The sequence below is a fragment of the Amblyomma mixtum genome, unplaced genomic scaffold, assembly GCF_055824585.1.
Source record: "Amblyomma mixtum isolate Tamu unplaced genomic scaffold, ASM5582458v1 scaffold_23, whole genome shotgun sequence".
Lineage (NCBI taxonomy): Eukaryota > Metazoa > Arthropoda > Arachnida > Ixodida > Ixodidae > Amblyomma > Amblyomma mixtum.
This window is the reverse complement of record NW_028317720.1, coordinates 726,180-746,184: the sequence shown is the minus strand read 5'-3', so window position 1 is coordinate 746,184 and position 20,005 is coordinate 726,180. Positions and strand designations below refer to the sequence as shown.

Genomic DNA, 20,005 nt, shown 5'->3' with positions numbered 1-20,005 from the left:
TCACCCCCATTCCTCGGCGTCCCGCAAAGGCTATGACAGCTCTGCGGCCGGCCGTGAGGCCGCTTCCCGAGGCGTCGTTTCAGAGCCTGGCTACTATAAACCCCCGCGCGGACCATGTTTCTCCGTAACCATAAACCGGCACGTCGGTAGCCAGACTTGCACGCCCCCGCGTGCGCAGGGAAGTAGCATGTATTTGAAAAACTTTGGTTTCGTGGGTCCAAGCTGAGTATAAACCCAGGCCTGCCTCCGCTCAAGCATCGGACTTCACGCGCGCGACTGGCCCTCAGAGTCGCCTGGGAGTCGCTGGCACTCCCATGGGGTTTTGCATCCCCAGCGGATGGGTCCCGGCCGTCCCATCCCCACCGCTGGTGTTGCACCGGAACAAAGGCTAGTAGCCGAAACTACACCGGCCCGTATCCGGTGGCGGGGGGAGGGGGGGGGGGGGGGGGTACGAGCAGGCCGCACAGTCGGACTCCCCCCCCCCCCCCCCCCCCCCGAAGACCGGCAGTCGACATCTGCCAACACGTGCGGGGTCTGGCCGCTGGCTTTAGCTTCATGGCCCTCGCTGCCATGAAAGCCCCACGTGATGGCCGCCGGTGAATAGAAGCTGCTGGTCTGCCTCGACACCGTATCCACGCAGCTTATCTACTTCTCATCCAGCCTACTCGCACCTTACATTGCTAACATATATGTACTGCCATTGTGACACGTTTTCTAAAATGTAGAACAATACTTGCCAAATATTTTTTCGGCAGGAGACACAGGATCAACATGTATTTTCCATTTTCCTGCAGAAAGTATCGCAGCTTGAACAGTTGTGTCCTGACGCTTATTTACAGTGGACGTGATTCTTCTTTGAGAGGAAGAGAATCGCAGAAAAAAATTATAACAGCTATTGTTATCAAATAATTTGTAGTGTTACGACTATTTAGATATGGCCTACACTACTTTGATTTAAGGTCGTTAGTCAGTCTTCGCAGAATCTTAACCGCCTTCTTATGGTCACTTCTGAAAGCATTGAGTGAAGAAGGCGGAGAGCTCTGCGGGACAGGTGCCTTTTCTTCGCTTAGCCACCGCGTTCTCCTGGCAACCCTGAGCGAGCCAGGAGCTCGAGGCCCTACACCAATCGGAAAAAAGAGCATAAGCTAGACCTCACAGAAATTATGCTAGGACCATTTTACATATTGCGAAGCGGGTATCGAATTTGAAAAGATCTTCGACAAATTATTCTGGCTCCTGTGACCTAGCGATCTCTGATAACTTGCGTACTTCCGCAAGATAACCACTCCAGTATACACTCTTCTCGTAAATTGTTGAAAGGCACTATAGTAGTTACAACTTAGTTCGTGGAGAAAATTAAACGATTAAACAGCGCTATCTTAAAGAGAATCTGAATCAGAAATTATCCGCGCATTAGAAATTCACATATTTTGCATAAGATATTGCCTTTGCAAAATGGGACATACAGCACTGAACCTGAATCAGCAGATGACATACAGCGCTGAAACTGAATCGCTGAACAAACGAACATCGAAATCTCATTCACTAACGCCGCTAGACACATACTTTCGGCAGCCACCTTACTTAATAAAATAACTGTCTGCAATCTACAAAGAGAACTGGCCAGACGAATAGAAAACTCTGAACATAGCCAGCACGATACACAGTATATATTATAGATCGAAAAACAAAATATTTTACTTTAAAGCAAAAAGTGGCTGATTCAAGCGTCGTTTCTGTAGAGTGCTGGCTTATATGCCTAAAGGGAGAAGGAATACAAAATTCTGGACTCCTTGTCGGAAGCCAGGAGCAAGTCTATGAGCGCCCTTGCAGAGCTACACATTCCGCCCGGTGGTAAAATCCAGATCCTGTACGTCGGCACAAGAGAGCGGTCCAGGTGGCACCTCCTACATTGCTTTACAGCCAAGTTATGTTAGTTTGAGACATAATTGTTACACGCCGTGCACTAGACAATATATGGAAATTGAATAGTATGTTTCATGTCACAATCTTTGGTACCATTGGGAGTAAAGTGTGCGAAAAAAAATTTTTGCTAAAATGTGGGACTCCAAGCCCGAGTCCAGCAGTACTACTCTAAAATGAAACATTTGTTGCAGAAATATTGTTGCGAAGACGACGACGCTGGCAGTGACGCGGGACGGAGCGCTGGCGCTAGGCCAGCGGCCATTAAGTCATCTCATGTTCATGGTTCAGCACGCCCCATTCTTCGGCTGGCAGCCACGTTACATTTGGTGGAGGTGCTGGGTAAGTACTGCGAGACAGTCGGTAATAGTGCGGTATGTACGAAAAGGTGGGTGGGGTGGCTTCCGCTTCCTCTGAGTTGGGATGACTTTGAATATTGCCACATTCCTGGCCACTCTCGTGGCGCCGTCTCCCGGCCGAACTGCCTTCCCCGCTATTCTGGCTAGCCTTAGCCATGGTCTTCTTCTTCTTCTTCTTCTTCACCTCTTTATAATGGCACATACCCACGTGGGGGGATTGGCCAAGGTGTAGTGGTATACATAAGAAAATTTTCATAGGATTAAACGTGAATTTTGAAAAATGTATTCATGAAAAACGACAGAAGAATATTTGAAGTGAAATAACAAAGAACATTTTGGCGAGAATAATAATAATTAAAACAAAAAAAAACTCCGAGACTTTTAAAGGAGTTAGCAAATCAACCTACCAGTTGCAATTATGTAATCATGTAGATTCCCACAAATTGAACTCAAAGCAAATCCTTTGGCGCTCGCTCCGAACGATAACAACACTGGCATAGATAACGGGAGCCCTAACCTGGAGAGAGGGACCTCCAGGTAAATCTTTCTCTGAAGTGCGAACTTTGGACAGTAGAGCAGGAAATGGTCCACAGATTCAACGACCCCGCATGAGTCACATAGGTTTGTTGGAGACCACCCACATCTGCATAGGTATAAATTTAAACTGGGAATCCTGCACCGCAGTCGCGTCATTGATACCTCACACTGCCTGGTTTTACACGAACGGACGTTCCATTTATACGCTAAGTGCTGATAATCAGCAGTATTTAGTAGGGGATCGCGTAACCTGGCTGATATGTGTTGGAACCGCTGAAACCTGGAGATCGCCAGCAGACTGAAATTCGGGACGGGATGCGTTACTGGCCCGTCAAGAGCTGACCTTGCTAAATAATCAGCCACCTCGTTGGAATGAATGCCTGCATGACCAGGAACCCAGACAAAACGGACCTCCTTTAAAGTGGACGGGACAAAAAATCGCAGGAAGCGGCACAAAAAATATTTTTGGGAAGTTTCAAGGGAGACTAAAACTGACAAACAATCAGCCAGGATGACAACGTGAGATACATGACACGGAATTTTGTGCAGGGCCATTCCAAGAGCCAAAAATTCCGCAAAGAATATGGGGATATAATCTGGGATGCGGACAGAATAGCTCCATGCCAAATCCTGCGAAAAGATGCCAACTGCAGCTTTTTGGCCGCTGACGGAGGCATCAGTAGAAAGCACCACATGATGGGGGAATTCCGCTATATGACCAGAAAGAATGCCGTTTAAAATGTTTGTGGGCATGTGTTTCGCATGAGATGGGAAGATGTGGTCAAAATGGAATTCCACTGCTGCCGGCGTGTCGTCAACCCACTGCAAGGAACTGAGATCAACACCAATCGGGGTTAAAAGTTTCTGCGTTAAGGTAATTTGTGGCATTTTATACCGTGGCCAATGATGGTAAAAAAATAAGGCCTGCTGAGACACAAAAATAGGAGTACTGACATTAGTCATCGGGTCCAACGACCTGAGGAAAGTTCGCACCGTGAGTATTTGAAAGCGGGAAATTAAATCGGGCATACTGGCTTCGAGATAAAGCAGGGCGTTTGAAACTGATTTTGGGAGACCAAGGCAGAGACGTAGAGCGCGCCTTTCCAGTAAGACTAGGGGTTGGACCTTGTAGTTTGCGCTACCAGAGAACAAAACGCAACCAAATTCAAGTATAGGTCTTACATAAGCTTTGTAAAGTAACAATAATGTGTCGCGGCGCATCCCAAACCTTTTATTGGCGATTCGTGTCAGCCGGCCTAGAGCGCGTTCTCCTTTACGCACGTTGTTCTTGATATGAAGGCTCCAATCTAAGGTTGGATGGTAAGTAACACCTAGATATGTAACAGATTCCACTTGTGGAATCAGATTAGAGTGATGGGCTAATGAAATGTACAAAGGCGTGTCTGGAGGAAATACCAGTGTGCCACATTTGTTAACATTCAGGGATAAATTAATACGGTGCAACCAAACTCCAAGAGCATCCAAATATCCCTGCATAATCTGGTAAAGCGAATGGATATCCGTGGCCGAGGCGAAAAAAGCTATGTCGTCTGCATACACAAAAACTGTTATATCAGGACGGATGGGGATGTCACTGACCAAAATATTAAAAAGCAGCGGTGATAGTACCGAGCCTTGCGGCACTCCTCTTGATTGATGGTAAGTATTAGAACGTAGGGTACCCTCTGCGCAGTAAAAGTATCTGTCCTTTAGAAATTCAGATATCCATGCATAAATGTAGGTTGGAGGATGTAACTGCGCAAGTCTGTCAAGTAAAATAGTATGTTCTACACTATCATAGGCCTTTGCTACATCAAGAGTCACCAAAGCTGAAACTTCTCTTCTGCGTATCGAGAGCCGGATTCTACTCTCAAGATCCACATGCGCGGTCCATATAGAGCATCCGCGACGAAAGCCAATCTGTGCTGGGCTAAGGCCATTAACATCCTGAACATGTTTTGTGAGACGGCTGTGCACTACCCTTTCAATTAATTTGACTAAATTTGAAGTTAGTGCAATTGGCCGAATATTATCTAAAACGTACCCTTTACCAGAATCTTTCCTCAATAAAATAATTTTCGCTATCTTCCAAATGCTTGGAATCCATGCATTGTTCAATGAAGTATTGACAATATCTAAGAGGTTGCTTGTGAAATCCTTGGCTAAAATTTTAATCATACCAACAGTGACACCATCTTGCCCGGGAGCTGCAGGGTGCATCATTGCTAGGACTGAGAGGAGCTCTGACGCATCAACCTCGGTATAATCTGAAGAGGGTGTGATTGCGCGCAGAGGGACATTTCTTTGAGTCTGGAAACGTGCCGCTAGTCCCTGAGCAATACTATCCAGGGTTTCCTGAGCCTGTTGTGGGGATAACACTGTTGAAGAATTAAGATGAGGGACTGGAGAACTCTTGTTACGTTCCATAAATCTATACAGGGCCTTCCGATTACGAGGATTTGAAAGATAAGTGTTCAAATTTTGGTTATAGTCCTCCTTGGCTTTTGCAATTGTTCTTTTGAAAGATGCAGAGCAAAATTTGTAATTTAACCAATTTGCTGGACTCTGGTTGCAGGATAGCCTCTTCCAGGCCGCTTTTCTGCAACGATAGGCCTTCTCACATTCTTGTGTCCACCAGGGAGACGGCTGTTTATTAGAGACTGCTGCGGGCACAGTGAATATTGCATGGTCTACTGCACTTTGCAAAAATGAAACCGCCTGCTGAGCTCTGTCATCCCGGCTAGTACTGACTATAGAGGCAAGTGAGGCGGACATCAAACTTTTATAAATATTGTGGTTGACAAATTTATGGTTTACACAACTATTTTTGTGCGGAGATAACCGGATAGTGAAAGTTATAGGAAGTGGTCACTAGAAGTACCCGAATCTTCTGTCAACCAGTCAGTCACCTCAAGCCTACCTGCCGATAATGTTAAGTCAATGGCTGAGCGAGCACCACCTCGCATAAATGTTATATCTCTTGAATTACAGCAGCGTACAGCATTTGCAGACAGCCACGACCAGAGAAGCTGGCCGCAGGAATCAGTGCGACTTCCCCATTCACTGTGGTGGGAATTAAAATCTCCCGCAATAACTACACTACTTGCGCCAGCCACCAAGCTGTCTAAGCAGTCTGTCCTCTGTACACCTAAAGGAAAGTAGGTATTAGCAATTGTAATATCAGCACACTGCGGAAATGAAATTTTGAGCGCTAAAAGCTCACAGTCAGGGAGAAGAATTTTGTTAGAGATAGATGCCTGATGACATATGTGTTTAGAAAGCATGATTACCAATCCGCCTCCCCTACCAGCATTTCGATCTAATCTGAAAACTCGAAAGTTTTTCATTGAAAATGATTTATAAGGTGATAACCACGTTTCTTGTAAAAGCACGATATCAGGGTTGTGTTTCCGAATAAGGAGTTCTAGATCTGGAAGAGAAGAGAATACCGAGCGGCAATTCCATTGTAACACTTTGATGCCTGCCATGATTACTGACCAATTGAAGAGGCAGACACCGCCTCTTTGAGGATATCAGCATTGGGAAGAAGTTTTGGTGGTCCTTTTCTAGCTTTCATCTGATGAGAACTAGATTTAGATGGAGACGAGGAAGCACGACGCTTCTGCGTAGAACACGACATTTCAACATCTGTTGCGCAGATATCGGTGCAACATGCATTGCTAGGTGGAGAGATGTTAGGTGGGACCTGGGAAGCATCAGGAGGTGATGCTGAGCTGCTAGCGGTAGCGGCAGAAGCTGAAACAGACGCAGGCTTCGCTGCCAGAACGGATGGAGATGGTGACACAGATTGAACTGCAATAAACTGAGCCAACGCCTCAGAAAATGTGTTTAGCATACGCTCAACAACATTTTTAAGGGCTTTTTCTACAGTGGAGACAATGGAGGCAGTCAAGTTGGACTCAATATCCCCAACAGAAGCGCGCACACGACTAGCGTATGAATCCTTCCTGTTAAGAAGAGCGTAAGCATCGGCTCTTGAGCACCGCTTCTCTGTGATAATGTCTAACAAGCTACGCTCCTCACTGCGTTTTGCGCAGTCGGCATCATCTGCTGGGTGATTATTACTGCAGAGGCAACAATGAGGCTGTTCTGAGGTGCAGTTATCCGCAGCATGACCTTCGCCACACAAACGGCAGCGGGTCTCTGACTTGCATGCTTTGCTGCTATGCCCGAACCGTCAACAGTTGGTGCATTGAAGTGGGCGCGGTTGCAGAGTGTCTACACGGTATACAATAGGCCAAATTTTTAGTTCAGTAGGGCAGGAAGTGCCAGCAAAAGTTGTTATTACCGATTCAGTAGCAACACGCGAGCCGTTTATTTCTCTACTGCACCGATATACCGAAAGGACTCCAACACCTGCATCCTGAAATTCTTCTAGAATTTCTTGCGGGGAAGATGCTGGGTCCACACCGCGTACAATGCCCTTGACGCATGCAAGCTGCTCGGGAATGAATGCTTTTACCGGTAGTGAACTGAAAATTTTGCACTTCAGCAAGTCAGCCACACAAGCGATATCGGACGATTTGCAGACAATGCCTCTACGGCCAAATGGGCGCACTTCAGAGATCTGAAGATAGTTGGCTGTCAATGATCGTAGTTCCTGTTGAATAACTTTGGGTGTTTTCATTTTGATCGCCCCCTCACCGATTGGGACGAGAGCCACAGGAATTGCCTCAATGCCGTTTTTCTGGAAGCACTCAAGCGGCAGGCTTTGGGCTGGCAAGCTGGCAAACCAAGCTACCGACCCTCCACCTGGGGAGGTCAAAGACATCTCACAGCGAAACGCCCCCTCAGGTTCACATTAACCTAACCTTAGCCTAAGCCTTGGCCAAAACCCCCCGACGTAGAACGGCCTCACCAGTGAAGAGCAATCCGGAACCACCAGGAGAAGCAGAGTCCAGCAGCACAGTCCAGAAGCAGCAGCGTTCGAGCCCATGGTCGCGGGCAGTGCTTCTTCGTCGTCCCTTCTGTATGGTCCCCTCGGGAGTCCGCTGCTGCCTGGCGCTGCACAGTAAAACGTGTCCTGGCCGTCCCGACTGTCTAGCCGTGACATATTTGGTGGAGCCGGCTGGGTAACGTCCCATGTACACTGACTCCGAAGACGCCTTTGAAGCCAGTTCCCAGGGCGTAGACACAACCCCCGTTCACAAAGCGAGCCGCCGCCTGCTAGGCCTACAGCCAGAGTTTAGCGGCCTGACAAAACCGTCAAGGAAGATGACAACAACCACTGGTAGCCAGACCACTCAACGTGCTTCTTCTTCGTCGTCCCTTCTGTGTGGTCCCCTCGGGAGTCCGCTGCTGCCTGGCGCTGCACAGTAAAACGTGTCCTGGCCGTCCCGACTGTCTAGCCGTGACAATATTGATATTGTTACGCAGACGTACGCACACGAGGAGTAGGCGTAGTCACAGAGAGGTAGCTGACAGCAGCTCAGTCGAACCACCACCGGCCAACGGCGCAAACAACACACTTCGTCCTCTTCGCGCTCTGAGCACGAGCCTAGCACTGTCTTCGTCGTTGTCCCTTGACATAACTCCCGGCGGCGAAAGCATGGTCCCCATGCTAAGTGGAAGACGAAGAAGGTGCACAGTACGGCTTGAGGCGAACTACGTGAACAACGTGTATTTAGTCGTTTGGGCTTCAAGATGGTTCAATACCTTTGTCTTTCATTCAAGTAGTTGCCTTAAAAGGGCAATAGGCTAATTGCTCCTGAATGTGGACATTGTGACTTACCTAATTAGGCGGCACTAACAAAGTACGATATGGAGGTACCGATTAAAGGGCAACACGCACGAAGCATACTGGGGTGAAAAATTTTACAATGAATATTAAGTTTTGAGGACACTATTGATAACACGGCTGCATATAAGCTATCATAGCGTGGGTTCTAAAGTTTACCGTGTTGGAATAAAAGCAGAGAGAGTTCTCTTTGAATCATTAACCTCTATAAATTTCATCCAAAGAGCATCATATCGAAACTTCGCTTTTTCGAGTGTGCTTTCCTGACTATCAAAAAAAAAGCCTCGGATACTCATGGTTTACTTGATCACACATAGCAAACCACGAGGTGCAAATGGAATGGCGCGACGGCTTCTCCCCACTTTTTCGCAAACAGAAGCCAACTCATTCAGACCCGGTGTACTTTTTTTGTCTCATAGTGAGGACTACGCTTCACATTCTCTTCTTGCAGAATGGCCAGCCTCGCCACGATCTTCGATGGAAAATGCACTGGAAGTGCACTGGCTCGTCGTTGATGCGCCCTGCACTGCAGCAAGGACAGGTGCCACAGTGGAGACAGCGTCACAGCCTTTGTCTTGCAGGAAGTACCCGGTGAGCGATTTCTGGCAATCCTGTTTTCTGATTCGTTGGTATGTCCTACAGGGTGGTCACCGGGACGTCCGGACAGATCAGGGGTACTGTAGGGAGTATTCACTGACGGCACAGCGGCCGCCATTTTGTTGCCCGTGCAGAAATGAGTAAGGCTGCTGGCGTATCTAGCGAGATCATCGCCTCTTGCTCCAGCCTGCACTGCTAAAACTATGCGCCGGAGAACAAAATAGCGCACGTGACGTCACATAATAACCACCTATACGTGGTCGCAACAGAAGAGACTTTACCAAGCGCGCGTTTTTAATCCACACAGTTCTCAGCCTGAAAAGCCAACTGTGCAATGTGGCTCGGAAGAGATGTGGCTCACGGTGCAGTTTAGGTATCCACCGATAAAATGAGCCAGTTGCTGTGTCTTTCCTTTCCTCAGCACCAACAGAGGGTCTAACTAGATTATCAGACACACTTTAAAATATGATTGCGGTCAAAGCAAGCATCCACGTTACATCCAAGCCTACACCTTGTATCGGAATGTGCTTTAGTTTTTTTAACGACGGTAACTTACTCGTTATCTGAAATAGTACATCTCCCTAAGCTTTCCTCGCTTCATAACAGACTACAAGCAAACATTCTGGGCATCTTTTGACCACTAAGTAAATATGGTGAGTGGCCAAATATAAGTGATCGACTCTGAAGTAGTGCCTCTATCGCTGATTCGCAGGACAAAATGTACAGCACATGAAGCCAACACTTGTTGCTGCCTGCGTATTTTTACACACTATGAGAGTGCGCGAAACACGCAACACTCTTACGGGCGGTCACCTTGGCACAGTATTGCAGCCCCTATGAAATATGGCTGGTGCTTTAGAGGACCAGGTTACAAACTGCACAAAACATCGCGACCTCTTTCCTGTGCCATTATTTTTAGTGTATAAACTCCCCTTTTTTTGATGACCTCCCTTCAGTAGTACAATTCCTTATGAGTGGCTGGTTACCACGAGCAATAGCAAGCACAGGGCACATTCCACACAGTGAATTGAAGGTTTATGCCACTGACGCGTGACTTTCGAGCATCTTGTGGCTACTCACAGGCAGCTCCTTTTGAGGCATTGGGAAACACCAGAGTGGATATTCATAGTGGATATTCAGAGTGGATAAACATGGGAGTGGATATTCTGAGTTAAATTGATCCTACACACTCACGAATATTTCTGTGAGTGGCATCTCGAGCAATCTTTAGGTGGTTTGGATGCGAAACTTCACCCTATTTCCTGTTCATGGCACGGCACGACGCCCTCTCTTTGATGAGCGCTACAGTGTCGCTGAAGTAAAAAGACACATTTATTGCTGCAAGAATAGCTTCAGCTAGCAACGAAAATACTCGCAATGAATCGACATCGTCCGACTCGCCAGCAAGGTTACGAGCGAATGTTCGCCCACATCAGGGCTGGGGAAATACTCAGAGGCTGGTCAGGACGAGCCGCTGGAAATGTTCACCCCAGGAAGAGATCAGAGCGCGGCGCTGACTGTAATGCACGCTACGAGTTCACGAGCCAGAGAGAGCCACCTCCCGCGCGTGCACGCAGCAGTGACGCCGTCCGTGGCGCTGCGATACCGACGCCCTCCCGATCTTAAAAGCTAAGGAAGATTCATCTCGGGGAAGAAAACCGAAGGGGACGGTGGAAGGAGAGTCCCCACAATATAGAAAAATGCTGGTTTAAGTAGCCAACGATATTTCTGAAGAATGGCGTGGCCAAATACGAGAATCCTGTCACCGCATCCAAGCGGAGCTGCCTTCTGGGGAGGCACTATAATAACAGGCAGTCGACATCTGCCAACACGAGCGGGGTATGGCAGCTTGCTTTTAGCTTCGTGGCACTCGCTGCCATGAAGGCCCCATATGATGGCCGTCGGTGAGTAGAAGTTTTAGGTCTGACTGTACACAATATCCACGCACGCTTATCTACTTCTCGTCCAGCTGGCTCGCAAATATTAGTGTGTAGGCTTATAACAAGGCGCCTTACATTGCTAACATTTATATGCTAGCATTGTCACACATTTTGTAAAATGCAGAGCAATTCTTGCCTGATATTTTTTTTCTTAGCGATATCTGCAGGACGCACTAGATCAACATCTATTTTCTTGCAGAAAGTATCGCAATTGGAACTGTTGTCCTGTTAGTTATTTAAAGTGCATATCCTTTCTCTACCAGAAGAAGAGAATTGCAGAAATAAATTAGCACAGCTATTGCTATAAAATATTTTATAGTGTTACGACATTTTGGGTAGGGCCTACAATTTCTCTGATTTCAGATCCAGTCAGTCTTCGCACAATATAACCTGCCCTCTAATGGTTGCTTCTGAAAGCATTGAGTGAAGAAGGCGGAGAGCTCTGCATGATAGGTGCGTTTATTAGGCTGCATGATAGGTGCCCTATTAGCCTCCGCTTTCTCCTGGCAACCCTGGGCGAGCCAGGACCACGAGGCCTTACTCCAGACGTAAAGCAAAGCATAAGCTAGATCTCACAGAAATCATTATATGACGATTTTACATCTTGCGAAGCGGGTATCGAATTTGAAAAGATCTTCGGCAAATTATTCTGGCTCCTGCGACTTAGGTTTGGTTTGGTTTTATGGGGTTTAACGTCCCAAAGCGACTAAGGCTATGAGAGACGCCGTAGTGGAGGGCTCCGGAAATTTCGACCACCTGGGGTTCTTTAACGTGCACTGACATCGCACAGTACACGGGCCTCGAATTTCTCCTCCAAAGCTCCTGAGACTTAGTGATCTCTGATAACTTGCGTACTTCCGTAAGATAACCACTCCAGTACACACTGTCTTGTAAATTCTTGAAAGAATAACATCAAGGCACTATAGTGGTTACAACTTAGTTCATGGAGAAAATTAAAGGATTAAACAGCGCTATCTTGAAGAGAATCTCAATCAGAAATTATCCGCGCATTAGAACTTCACATGTTTTGCATAAGATATTGGCTTTGCAAAAATGGGCTGTAGTGAGCATTTGCGGTGATGACATACAGCGCTGAAAGCTTAACCGTTGAACAAACGATAATCGAACTCTCGTTGACTAGCGCCGCTAGACAGACTTTTGGGAGCCACCCTGCTTAACAAAGTAACTGTCTACACTCTACAAACAGAACTGACAAGACGAACAGAATACTCTGAACATACCCAGCATGATACACAGCATTTATTAGAGATTGAAAAACAGAATATTTTACTGTAAGTAAAAGTGACTGATTCAAGCTACGTTTGTGTAGAGTGCTGGCTTCTATGCTTAAAGGCAGAAGGAAGACAAAAGGCTGGACTCCTTGTCGGAAGCTAGGAGCAAGTCTATGAGCGCGCCCTTGCAGAGCTACACATTCCGCCCGGTGGCAAAATCCAGATCCTGTACGTCGGCACAAGAGAGCGGTCGAGGTGGCACTTCCTACATTGCTTCAGAGCCAAGTTGTGTTAGTTCGCGACACACTTGTTGCACACCGTGTACTCGCCACTATATAGAAATTGGACAGTATGTTTCATGTCAACATGTTCTCAGCACTGAGTGCTTTCGAGTCAAAATCTTTGGTCCTATTGGGAGTAAAGTGTGTGAACAAAATTTTGCGCAAATGTGTGACTTCAAGCCCGAGTCCAGCAATACTTCTCTAAAACGAAACGAAACGAAACCCTTATACGAAACATTTGTTGCAGAAATATTTAGTCTTTTGGGCTTCAAGATGGTTCAATACCTTTCCCTTGGTCGCCTTTCATTCAACTAGTAGCCTTAAAAGGGCAATAGGCTTATTGCTCCTTAATGTGTACATTTTGACTTAACCTAATTTGATATTGTTACGTAGTGGTGACTGCAGTCTGGCGAACAGGAACACAGCAAGAATGTCTTCGAAACGAAACTCTTTATTTGGGCTGACTTGCGCCCGCAAAGAACTGAATCACTCGGCGGCGGCGTAGCAACTAGCGTGCTCGGCGGTCGTCGAACAGAATGACCGCCGCTGTCGGCCGTGCCTTTTTCAAAGCTGATAGCGAACTTTCGAGATAAAGCTTTAGAAGTTACTAGAACATTCTGGCGCAAACTAGAATCGGTTTCGACCGGATGCGATCAATCGAGATAATTCTAGGCGCGTCTTGCGTCACTAACGAAGCGATAAAGCGGCGTGCCGGCAGCCTCGCAGCATGAACACAAACACAACAAACAAACGCTACAAAGATTCGCGGCATTACTCCCCTCTCAAAGAAGCATCGACTCGATGCTTTAGAACATAATGCTGCTATCAACAATCAAAAACTGATTGTGCAAAAATAAACACCGAATGTGGAAACACGGCGTCCTTTAGCGTGCATGATAGGGCCTAAGGCCTACGACATGGACGACTTCGGGTCGTACGCGGCGTCGCTGGGACAGTCATTTGGTCAGGGACGACTTCGTAGTCCTATTCACCTAGCCGACGAAGAACCTTGTACGGGCCGAAATAGCGTCGCAAAAGCTTTTCGCTCAATCCTCGGCGGCGAATGGGCGTCCAAACCCAGACTCGGTCTCCTGGCTTGTATTCCGCGTTGCGTCTTCGTAGGTTGTATCTTGGTATCTTGTGGCGTCGGTCCGCTGCTGGTCTTTGATCTTTAATCGGGCAAGTCTTCGGGCTTGTGCGCGTTGTAGGTAGGCGGCGACGTCGACGTTATCTTCCTCGGTAACGTTCGGCAGCATGGCGTCCAGCGTGGTCGCGGCCTCTCTGCCATGGAAGGGCTTAAAAGGTGTCATCTGGGTGGTCTCCTGCACTGCAGTGTTGTAGGCGAAGACTACGTAAGGCAATATGACTTCCCAGGTCTTGTGTTCGGCATCGACATACATGGCGAGCATATCGGTGATGGTTTTGTTGAGGCGCTCGGTCATTCCGTTGGTCTGCGGGTCGTATGCAGTTGTTCTCTGGTGGCTGGTTTGGCGGTAATGGAGTTATGGCTTGCGTCAGTTCCGCCGTGAATGCTGTTCCTCTGTCAGTGATGAGCACATCGGGGGCGCTGTGTCGCTGAAGAATGTTCTCCACGAAAAATTTGGCGACTTCTGCTGCTGTTGCGTTCGGTGGTGCTTTTGCCTCGGCGTAGCGGGTGAGGTAGACGGTCGCTATAATGATCCACTTATTTCCAGATGTTGATTTCGGGAACGGGCCAAGCAAGTCCATGCCGATCTGCTGAAAGGGTCTTGAGGGGGGTTCAATGGCGTTCAGAAATCCTGCTGGTCGGGTTGGAGGGGTCTTTCGTCGCTGACAATCTCGGCAGGTTTTCACATAATGTGCGACATCGGCAGACAGTCGGGGCCAGTAATACTTGTCTTGAATGCGGCGGAGGGTGCGAGAAAACTCGAGATGTCCAGCTGTCGGCTCGTCGTGTGAGGCCAGAAGAACTTCTCCGCGCAGACTTACGGTACAAGGAGGTAGGCTGTCTTGTTCGCTGCAAAGTTTTTCTTCACGAGGACATCGTTCTGTAAGCAGAACGAAGACAATCCTCGCTTAAAAGAGGCGGGGGGGTGAAGAAACCTTGCCTTCCAGGTATTCGATGAAGGTTGTGCAAAAGAGCTGGAGCTGATGGGTCCCAGGAACGTGTCCTCATCGTCGTCCGACGGCATCTACAGGGGCTCGTCACAGGGCTCGTCACAGGCAGTCGGCGTCAGAGTGCTTGCGTCCGGACTTCTAAAGGACGGTTACATCAAACTCCTGGAGCCATAGCCTCCATCGAGCGAGGCGGCCGGAGGGGTCCTTCAAACTGGCGAGCAAGCACAGTGCGTGGTGATCGCTGACCACCTTGAACGGTCATCCGTACAGGTAGGGGCGGAATTTCGACGTAGCCCAGATGATGGCAAGGCACTCCTTCTCAGTTGTCGAATAATTAGCTTCGGCTTTGGACAGGGAACGGCTAGCGTACGCGATGACCTTCTCCACTCCGTCAATTTTCTGAACGAGGATAGGGCCTAGGCCTACATTACTTGCGTCGGTATGAATTTTAGTGTCGGCGTTTTCATCAAAGTGCGCAAGGATCGGTGCGGTCTGTATACGGCGCTGAAGTTCCTTGAAGGCTTCTATTTGCGGCGCTTCTCATTTAAAAGGCACATCTGCCTTTGTCAGGTGGGTCAGTGGCTCCTCAATGCGCGAAAAGTTCTTCACAAATCGTCGGTAGTACGCGCACAGCCCGAGGAATCTGCGCACAGCTTTCTTATCGGCCGGTGGCGGGAACATTGCGATCGCAACTGTTTTCTGCGGGTATGGGCGTAGTCCCTCCTTGCTAACAATGTGGCCTAGAAACAGCAGCTCTTCATAGGCAAAGTGGTACTTCTCTTGCTTTCAAGGTTAGCCCGGACGATTTGATTGCGTCTAGTACTGTTCGAAGCCTTTTCAGGTGCTCCTCAAAGCTCGAGGCGAAGACAACGACGTCATCTCAATAAACCAGACAAATCTGCCACTTCAGGCCTGCCAGCACTGTATCCATTACTCGTTTAAATGTCGCCGGTGTGGAACAGAGACCAAACGGCATCACCTTGAACTCGAGGCCATCTGGACTGATGAATGCGCTCTTCTCGCGATCTCTTTCATGGACCTCAATTTGCCAGTAGCCGCTCTTGATGTCAATCGATGAGAAATATTTGGCGTTGCAGAGCCGGTCCAGTGTGTCGTAGATGCTAGGGAGGGGGTAGACGTCCTTCTTTGTGATGTTGTTCAAGCGCCGGTAATGAACGCAGAATCGAAGTGCACCGTCTTTCTTTCTCACTAGAACAACAGGTGCCGCCAAGGGGCGCTTTGAAGGCTGGATAAGGTCGTCGCGCAGCATTTCTTCCACTTGGTCCCGGATGGCTTGTCGTTCTCGCGGCGACACTCGGTAGGGGCTCTGGCGGAGCGGTCGGGCGTGCTGGTCGGTTATAATGCGATGCTTGGCAATCGGCGTTTGTCGGACTTTCAGCGATGACGAGAAGCACTCGCTGTAGCTTCGAAGGAGATTGCGGATCTGGTCCTGTCTGTTCCGGGGCAGGGCTGGATTTATGTCGAAAGTGGACGAGTTCTCTTGGTCAGGGGAATCTGCGGATGGGTCGGAGAGGGCGAAGAAGTCTCGTACGTCGGATATTTTGTCGAGGAAAGCAATCCTCGTTCCTTTGGTAATGTGCCGGTATCCTTCGCTAAAGTTAGTCAGCAGTACTTCGGCTTGGCCTTTCCGGAAATGTGCTATGCCTATTGCGATGCCGATTCCTCGGTCGAGAACCAACTGCATGTTCCCCTCGATAATGGCTTCAGTGTCACTCGCTTCCATGGCGCCTACGGTGACGATGACGCTTGAGCGGGGTGGGATACTCACTTGTTCCTCCAGGACACTAAGCGCAACGTGATGTTCCGGAGTTCTCGTCGACGGGATGGCCTCGTCCGAGGAAAGTGTGATCATGTTGGATCGCAGGTCGATGATCGCTTGATGCTCATCAAGGAAATCCATGCCCAAGATCATTTCGCGGGAACATTGCCGTAGTACTACGAAGGTCGCGGGATAGGTATGTCCCTTGAGAGTCACTCGCGCTGTGCATCGTCCTAATGGCGTGATGAGGTGGCCCCCTGCGGTGCGAATTTGTGGGCCGTCCCAAGCGGTCGTTACTTTCCTCAGTTGCGCAGCGAATGGTCCGCTCATCACCGAATAATCGGCTCCTGTGTCGACTAGAGCGGTGGCTTTCCGGCCGTCGATAACCACTTGTAAGTCGGATGTCCTGGCTCTAGCATTGCGCGTCGTCTTCGGCGCCGGCTCACGGCTTCGTCGGATATGTGAATTGTGGGTGGGGCGTGTGATCGAAGCTTTTCCTGATGACGGCGTCGTTTTGAAAGTGGTTCGCGTTGTGGTCGAGGTTGTCGTTGTATGCGGCGTCGGCGTAGTTGGTGCGACGTCTTCATACGGTGTGGTCGCTGGAGGATCTTTGTCGTTTCCTCGGCAAGCAACCTGACCTCCACAGGTTGCTTTGTTTAGTTTCCCCTACATGGGCTAGGGGACCTTCCTCGGACAGCCGCGGCGTAGCTGCGGCCCGGTGATGCAAAACGTGCGCTGGACGGCGACGGCGAGCGGGAAAGACGGCTTGTCGACGCGTACTCCCCTCTGTGCAGGTAGTCGTCGAGTTCCCGTGGTCGCTGGCCGGGGAATGGTCGTGGGGCGTCGATGGTGAAACCACGCAGGCCGATGCGTCTGTACGGGGAGTGGCGAAGTACATGACCGGCTTCGCCGCAATGGAAGCACAGCGGGCGGTTGTTGGAAGTCCTCCAGGCGTCGCACTACCTGGGGCTTAGGCGTCGGTCGTAGGCTGGGCGGGCGGGGGCAGGGCGACGGCGTTTGGGAACAGATGGTTCACGTCGAAGAGGCAGAATGCGGCTCTCGCGTTGGGACTGAGGACTGCGTAGTGCAGCAGCGTAGGTTAAGGCTGGAGGTTCCCCTGGAGGCGAAGATGACGGAGTGCCAAGCGCATGCTTCACTTATTCGCGTACAATTTCCTCAAGGGTCGCTACTTGAGGCTGGTTGGAAGATGGTAAGAGGCGACGCAGCTCTTCTCGTAGAATTTTGCGGATAACATCCCGCAGGTTGCCCCCGAATGCTGTGCCATCCGAGAGGGCAGTCGAGGCCACTAGGGGCTGTCGAGGAAAATGACGCGCTCGTGCTTCCAAGGTTCTTTCTATGGCGGCTGCTTCACTGGTGAATTCCGCGACCATGATCGGTGGATTGCGGGTGAGACCGCCGAAAAGTGCGTCTTTAGCACCACGCATCTGAAGCTCCAGTTTCTTATCTTCTGTCATGTCAGGGTCGACTCTTCGAAAAAGGCGTTTCATATCTTCTACGTATGCGGTCACGGACTCGTTCGGGTGTTTGATGCGTGACTGCAGAAGCAGCTGAGCTCTTTCTTTCCTGATGATGCTCGTGAAGGCCTTCAGGAACTCCCGTTTCAATAATTCCCACGTCGGTAGAGAAACTTCGTGGTTTTCGAACTATATTCTCGCTGGTCCTTCTAAGGCGAAGAAGACATGGCTCATTTTAGTCTGGTCGTCCCAACTGTTGAACACGCGACACGCTCAAACTGTTCCAACCATTCCTCGGCATTCTCGCCCGGTGAAGCGTTGAACGTGGGCGGCAGTTGGGGCTGGTGTAAGATAATGGGGGATGGTGTCGTAGCCATGGCTGAAGTCAAAATTGATGGGTCCTTTTTCGAACGCGTGCGGTCGGGTAGCAGTCCGAATTCTGTTGGACACCTCTGGAGACGACGGTTGCTTCGCCCTTCGCCTTCGGGGGGGGGGGGGGGGGGGGGGGGTGGACGGCGCCGGCGGCTTTCGCGTGATCTTCTTCGAGACGGGTCGGGCTGCTCTGACGGCTCCCAGGGGGTGAGGGCGACAGGGACATCCGTTAGCACCTCCACCAGATGTCACGCAGTGGTGACTGCAGTCCGGCGAACAGGAACACAGCGAGAATGTCTTCAAAACGAAACTCTTTATTTGGGCTAACTTGCGCCTGCAAAGAACTGAATCACTCGGCGGCGGCGTAGCAACTAGCGTGCTCGGCGGTCGTCGAAGAGATGACCGCCGCTGTCGGCTTTGCTTTTTTTAAAGCTGATAGCGAACCTTCGAGACAAAGCTTTAGAAGTTACTAGAACATTCTGGCGCAAACTAGAATCGGCTCCGTCCGGATGCGATCAATCAATTCTAGGTGCGTCTTGCGTCACAAACGAAGCGATAAAGCGGCGTGCCGGCAGCCTTGCAGCATGAACAAATAAACACAACAAACAAACGCTACAAAGATTCGCGGAAATATGGAGGTACCGATTAAAAGGCAAAGACGCACGAAGCATACTAGGCTGAAGAAATTTATGATGAATATTAAATTTTGAGGACACTATTGAGAACACAACTGCATATAAGCTAACATTGCGTGAGTTCTAAAGTTTAACGTGTTAGAATAAAAGCAGGAGTTTTCTTTGAATTGTTAACCTCTATAAATTTCGTCCAAACAGCATCATATCGAAACTTCGCTTTTTCGAGCGTGCGTTCCTGACTATAAAAAAACCTAGTACTCTCTCGGTTTACTTTATCGCACATAGCAAACCACGAGGTACAAATGGAATGACGTGACAGCTTCTTCCAACTTTTTCGCAAACAGAAGCCAAGTCATTTGGGCCCGGTGTGCCTTTTCCTGCCTCATAGTGAGGGCTGCCCTTCACATCTTCTTGCAGAATTGGCAGCCTCGCCATTATCCTCGATGGAAATTGCACTGGAAGTGCCTCTGGTCGTCTGTAAGGTGGCCTTCACTGCAGCGCAGACAGGAGCCACAGTGGAACAGCGCCAGAGACTTCGCCTTACAGCAAGTGACCGGTGAGCGATTTCTGGCAATTCTGTTTTCTGGTTCATTGGCATGTCCTTCAGATGTGTCGCCGGGACGAACCGCATAGATCAAGGGTACTAAACGGAGTAATCACTGACGTCACAGCGGTCGCCATTTTGTTGCCCGTGCAGAAATGAGTAAGTCTGCTAGTGTGTCTTGTGAGATCGCCGCCTGCACTGCTAAAACTATGCGCCGGAGAACGAAATGGCGCACGTGACGTCACGTGACAACCCCCTATACGTGGTCGCAACAGAAACGACTTTACCAAGTGTGCGTTCTTAATCCGCCCAGTTCGCAGCCTGCAAAGCAACCTCCGCGGTTAATGCACTGCCAAATGTAGCCAACTCAAAGCAGTAAAGCTGCCCTCAGATTCGGGCGATCAGTTCTATTGGATTCTAGCGCCTGCGCTTATGATTTATTCGTAAAAATGATTCAGAGAGCAGTAAAAGGGGT

The 20,005-nt window shown here is 49.2% G+C and overlaps 1 protein-coding gene across 19 annotated transcripts in view; it reads left to right on the top strand.

Annotated features, from left to right (window-relative positions):
* LOC149324567 (uncharacterized) overlaps positions 1 to 20,005 on the top strand; it is a 259,754-nt gene that overhangs the window by 42,811 nt on the left and 196,938 nt on the right. For 3 of the 19 annotated variants that reach the window (XM_089565385.1, XM_089565386.1, XM_089565384.1), the window contains 2 exons: positions 9,029 to 9,168; positions 19,404 to 19,542. The exons of 14 other annotated variants lie outside the window; for them this stretch is intronic. In XM_089565385.1, coding sequence (XP_089421511.1) covers positions 9,029 to 9,168; positions 19,404 to 19,542 — 279 coding nt within the window. Of the gene's footprint in view, positions 1 to 2,117; positions 2,266 to 9,028; positions 9,169 to 19,403; positions 19,543 to 20,005 lie in introns of all 19 variants that reach the window. 2 more of the 19 variants (XM_089565400.1, XM_089565401.1) reach the window with 2 other exon arrangements.